The sequence below is a fragment of the Mercurialis annua genome, linkage group LG1-X (genome assembly GCF_937616625.2).
Source record: "Mercurialis annua linkage group LG1-X, ddMerAnnu1.2, whole genome shotgun sequence".
Taxonomy (NCBI): Eukaryota; Viridiplantae; Streptophyta; class Magnoliopsida; order Malpighiales; family Euphorbiaceae; genus Mercurialis; species Mercurialis annua.
The window spans coordinates 58,013,677-58,019,143 of NC_065570.1; the positions used below are offsets into that span (position 1 = coordinate 58,013,677).

At 30.7% G+C, this 5,467-nt stretch overlaps 1 protein-coding gene across 1 annotated transcript; it reads right to left on the reverse strand.

Annotated features, from left to right (window-relative positions):
* Positions 1–506: 506 nt before the first annotated feature.
* On the reverse strand, positions 507–4,426 carry LOC126665387 (serine carboxypeptidase-like 17). The gene is made up of 14 exons (XM_050358170.2): positions 4,266–4,426; positions 4,035–4,171; positions 3,766–3,842; positions 3,341–3,463; positions 3,148–3,250; positions 2,780–2,817; positions 2,586–2,687; positions 2,411–2,497; positions 2,173–2,319; positions 1,403–1,474; positions 1,186–1,310; positions 978–1,091; positions 805–850; positions 507–716 (listed from the first exon to the last, which is right to left on the reverse strand). Exons 1-14 carry the CDS (start codon positions 4,394–4,396, stop codon positions 633–635), a joined length of 1,386 nt encoding a protein of 461 aa, XP_050214127.1. The 5' UTR covers positions 4,397–4,426; the 3' UTR covers positions 507–632.
* Positions 4,427–5,467: the final 1,041 nt, after the last annotated feature.

Below are 5,467 nucleotides of genomic sequence, written 5' to 3' on the forward strand. Positions count from 1 at the left end.
TAATAATTAGAGAAATTTCTTACCTAAACCAGAACCACGTTCATTTTATATTTCCAACCACACAGATATTAAAAGAATATAAATTTAATATATACCTAAATTGGTTGAGTTTATAAATTTACTCATATATCTGGGAGAGATTCTTAGGTAGACTCAGTCCACCACGTCATCCGTAGACTAAGCCTATCACATAATGACACGTCATTAAAATAATGGCAATCTTGTAATATTACTATTCAAAAGTGTAAATAAGTAATAAACGAATTTACAAGATTGCCATCATTTTAATGACGTGTTATCAAGATTCAATTGCGATGCTTTATTAGTGCCGCTAAAAACTTCGGATTTTTTTATTTCCATAAACTGTGGGTTAAGGTTTGTCATCAATATGTTTTGTTCTTCAGTCGTCGCCAATATGTTTTGACAGCTTGTTACACACAGCAGATCTTACTTGACGATTTTATTTAGCGGCCACAAATTATTTCCGATAAATAAGCTACTGTAAATTCATTTTGCAAGAACTGATTTACTGAAGTAATGCATCATCTGCTACAGAAAATTAATCAAGAAAAGTACAGTTCTCTAACTCTAAAATTAAGCATATTACTGTCAGTATTTTTTCATCTGATGAATTACAATGGTTCTTGACTTAGCCATCTTTTATACATCTCAAAGCATTCTTCAGGTTTGTATTCTGGAGCTGTATGTCCTCCTCCCTGCAATTTTATCAGCTTTCTTTTGACAAATGCAGATTTATTTTGATTAAAGTAAAAACTAAGTTTATAATTTACAATTAATTATTACCTTTACGGTCGCAAATGTCATTTGATTCGAGTATGTTCTTGTGTATCTGTTCAAGTCATTAAGTAATTGTCCAAATTAATCATTCTTCAGAATAAATTCTTATTCTATGATCTATGAAACTTTTAATTAAATTATAAAATATTAATTTATCTAGTTCAAAATTGAGGACAAACCCTGCAACTTGGCCTTGAACCAACCATGGTCGCCAATCATCGACAATTGAATAATTCAGAGATCGTATCCATGCTTGAGTACCCACAAATGGCACGACCATATCATGGTCACCGCTGTTTCAAATTACGTAAGAATAACTTACAATAAAAACCGAAAACGTACGGATAATATTGTAGAAATAATTAAATGAGATAATTAGGAGCTAACCTGTAGATTAATGAACGATAACCTTTGCTTGCAAGAAATTTGTGATAGTTGATAGTGCTACCGCTAGCTATATCGTATGTGTAGTTTATTCCGTAATTGCATCGCATCCATCTCTCTGTACTTCCCTGCACCAATTTTTATTTATTGCCTCAATTTTGAACTTATAAGCTGCTATTAATTAGAAGTTTAATCTCTCAAATAGTATTAGTTTTTGTACCTCTTGTATATGAAGTGCTTTCCTGACGGTCTTATCATTGGCCCAATATTCAGATAGCACATATGCATAGTCCTATACAAGTGATCAGTAAGTAGGTCTCTGAGAAAAAGGTGGAGATCATTGGCAGATTTTTATATTTAGTAAGTTAAAATAATTTTATATCTACATTGGTAGAATTATATTTTAAAAATAATTTCAACAGAATGGTCTACGTCTATCAATTTGCAAATTGTAACAATTATGTCCAAAGGTAAATTAAAAATATGAATATTCCGTTTAATAAAAATGAGATACAATTGAATATTTATACTATTTTCATAATAAATTAGTTTATATTTAAAAAAATTATAATCTTTTTGAATTATAGACTAATTTATCGAAAAATAAATTAAGATAATGAAAATAAATTTAACTTTCATCAATTAAGTATGTCATCTTGTTCTTTATTGTTTGAATATAATTGTTAGGACTTATTGCTGAACCAAATTGTTACTAATTTAGTCATGTTTATAATAAATAGCCAAAATTATTTTGTCTTTTAGTGATTGGCTCTGACTATGTTTAAATCCAAGACCTCGCAGACTTAGACTCAACGAGAAATTCTTATCTAGATTGAGTTTTCTTAAACCTAAATCCATAATTTAGGGGTGGTTACAGTGGTGGATGTGATCCAGTCTAGGCAAGAAGTTCCCACGATAAAACTCTGTTACCAATTGAACGGCAGCTAATTGGTTGTATTTGGAGATTAATTAGAATACAAAGGGTCTTACCCGGCAATCAACCGGAGGAATTGAGAGACTAAAATCAAAGAATCCCATATCGTAGAGAGATCTTCTGCCGAATATTGGTGTTGTTCTTGTGGAACCAAAAGCACAAAACGGTTCCATAATTTGTGTAGGATTAATTCTTTCTGTACACTAAGCAACAAATTAAGCCTGTGGTCAATGTCACATTATATAGAACCCAAATACTTACAACAATAACAGTGAAATATTAATGAACCTATACCTTATCATAGTCCTGCATTTGTTTATAACACTCTACATAACCAGGATCTACACCTCTATATTCTTCTCCACAGCTTCTCTTCAAGGACTAAATTGAACAATTAACTTGAATGTTAGTTAATATTTACAAATGCATAATCTTTTCTTTTCATGATTGCAAACTTAAATCAATCCACCTCAAAAAGTTCATCAGAAATTAATCCTTTTCCATGAGCAAATCGGATCTTCGAGTTATAATCAAACCTGGGATCTGTTGAAGGGTTGCCTAGTATGTATCCCTGAAACAAATTTTTACAGGAATTTACAATCTAAAGAATAAATCATCCGACCTCAATTGAAGAAAGAAAGATTCAGAAGTCCAATTATATACCTGAACATTTATTAGTGGTTTGGTACCTTCTTCATTTCCTGCATCAATATTCAAAAGAATATATAAACGAAAAATAAATCAAGAGCAGATCTTATTAAGTCCGGCTTACGGTTGCCCAGCTATATGTCACATTCCTGAATTGATAAGGTTACCTCCCGTTCTTCGAAAAATAAATGTTTTTTTTTAAATAATTGGGAAGGGGAAGCGCTTGTGAAAGGAATTGAATCTACAATCTAGCAGTTTGTTGTCTAACGCTTATACTATTTGAGTTATAGCTCATTGTTCGAAAAATAAATAACCGCTTTACAAACATAATATAATTGAATAACCACAAAAATATTTAACCCTATAAAGTCGTGTTATTGTACCGTTAGAGATCTTTTGAACTATTGCAGGAACAACCATGCCAGAATAAGAGTCCCCGGCAATATAAATTGGATTTGAGAGGAATTCTGGATGATCTATTAGCCACTACATATTGCAATAATCAAAATAATAAAGTATTAGGCAGAAGAATTCAATATTAATTTAAAAATGTTGACAGGCACAGAAATCTTTTACCTTTCTAAGAAATTGTTCAGTTTGGTTTACTTGTATGCGATATCCTGACTGTGAGGCAAGTGGAGTTCTTGCAAAGGAAAATCCAGTGCCGACAGGAATATCTACAAATATTATGTTGGATACCTGAAATTTAATCTCTAATTAACCAAACTTGTCGGGCAAAATAAAAAGGAATAATTGTAAAAAAAAAATCATGAACTTTAGCGTGTTAAAAACTTTCAAAATGTTATAACTTACAACACGAATTATTCCGAACAATTTTTTCATCAAAAAATATTGATCTGAACACTTGGATAGTGTATATACCGATGTCAGCACCAGTACTTTTTTATTAAAATATTCTCCAGTGTCCCGAATTGCAAAATAGGCCGAAGTTAACGGTTTTGTAATGAATTAACTCAAGTAAATTGGCAGAGAACACCCACCTGTGTCCAAGAATGTGGATTGAAGACCAGTGTAGGTAAATTCCCATTGTACTCCACTACCTTAAATTTTAGAGGACCTATTACATTCAAAAACCAAGTAATTTCGTCTCAAATCAAATAATGATATTGTCATAAATTTGTTGGGAAACAAATACAGATATAAACTTATCGCAGCTAATATGTTGTATATAAATATTTTGTCAACACGATCAAAAAAGTCACAGGAAAACTCATTTGTGTAGTATGATTTATATGTATGGCGGTTTTACCTATTTCGTAAACAAGTCCGGAGAAGGCGGAGCAGCCAGGGCCACCGGTTAGCCAAAGAATGAGAGGGTCATCTTTATGTGACTTAACGAAGTAATAGAAAAGCTGCACATCATCTGATTCGTCCACACCAATATATCTGATGATACCACAATATAATTTATTTTGATGTGATTAACTAAGGTAAAAGATACTAATTAATATTTGAATTAGATCATAAGATCAGAGCTCACCCAGTTTCCAGCTCAAATGGAAGTGGTCCCTGAAACCCTGGAAGATACTGTAGCTTAACTGGTCTATGGCATGATACAAGCTGTGACCAAACCTGTATCAACAAAAACAAGAGAAAGCAGGTTTTGTCCATTGCCTTTGATTAGTTAGCATTGAACTCTATCTTATACTATATACACACACACACATATATACACATAGTTTGTAAGCTGTGATAAGTAAATTTATATACATTATGCTCAAAATAAGAATTATCCGAGATAAAACTAATATTTATAAGGGTTAATTCCTAAAAAAATCACGAACTTTACACGAAGTTTCATTTTAATCATGACCTTTAAAAGTTGCCATTTAAAGGCATGAACTTTCATTTTGTTTCAAATCTATCATTTCAGTGTATTTTTATTGACTAAATTCTTTAATAAACCATTAATGAAAGACCCAAATTATAAATCGACATTAAATCTTATTATCTTTTAGTTAGAGTATATAGGATTAGGAATTTTTGGTTCGATAAAATACACCGGATTTTACTTTGACGATAGATTTGAAACAAAATGAAAGTTCGTGCCTTTAAATGACAACTTTTAAAGTTCATGATTAAAATGAAACTTCGTGTAAAGTTCGTGATTTTTTTAGGAATTAACCATATTTATAAAATATTAATTATTTTAAAAATATATAACTCATAGTTTTCTAATTTTAGATGCGACCATTTTTTATTTTATTTTAATTGTAGCATCATCGTATTGTCCATTGCTGGACTGGGATATAAAGGATAACAGGCGAAGTTAATTTTATATCGGTAATAAAGATGGACAATATATTAAATAAACAAAAGTTGAATATATATATATAACAAAAAAGTAAAACGAAAAAGAAACTAAAAGGGTGTTTGATTTAAAGTTAGGAATATGAATCGGAATGAAAATGAGAAAGAATGTGAATGTAAATGATTGTTTTGCATATATTGTTTGTTTCAATAGATTAGTTGGGAATGAGAATGAGTGTAAAAACCTAACTAAAAATGGTTCGATTTGATATTATAAAATAATTAATTTTTTTGTTTGGTTCGGTTTTATACATATTTTTAGTTAAACCATAATAACCCGAACTGAAAATCCTACCAAACCAAAAATACGATCAAACTGATGAGTCTGGTTTAGTTTGAAACAGTAAAATTCCTTAAAATTTTGGTTCGGTT

What these genes read in the sequence shown, in the direction of transcription:
- LOC126665387 (XM_050358170.2), bottom strand. Translation starts at nt 4,396, where the DNA reads ATGGACAAAACCTGCTTTCTCTTGTTTTTGTTGATACAGGTTTGGTCA. An exon ending in CGGACTTGTTTACGAAATAG is followed by an intron (nt 3,843 to 4,034) that starts GTAAAACCGCCA and finishes TGAATGTAATAG; the next exon opens with GTCCTCTAAAATTTAAGGTA. An exon ending in AAGCACTTCATATACAAGAG is followed by an intron (nt 1,311 to 1,402) that starts GTACAAAAACTA and finishes AAATTGGTGCAG; the next exon opens with GGAAGTACAGAGAGATGGAT.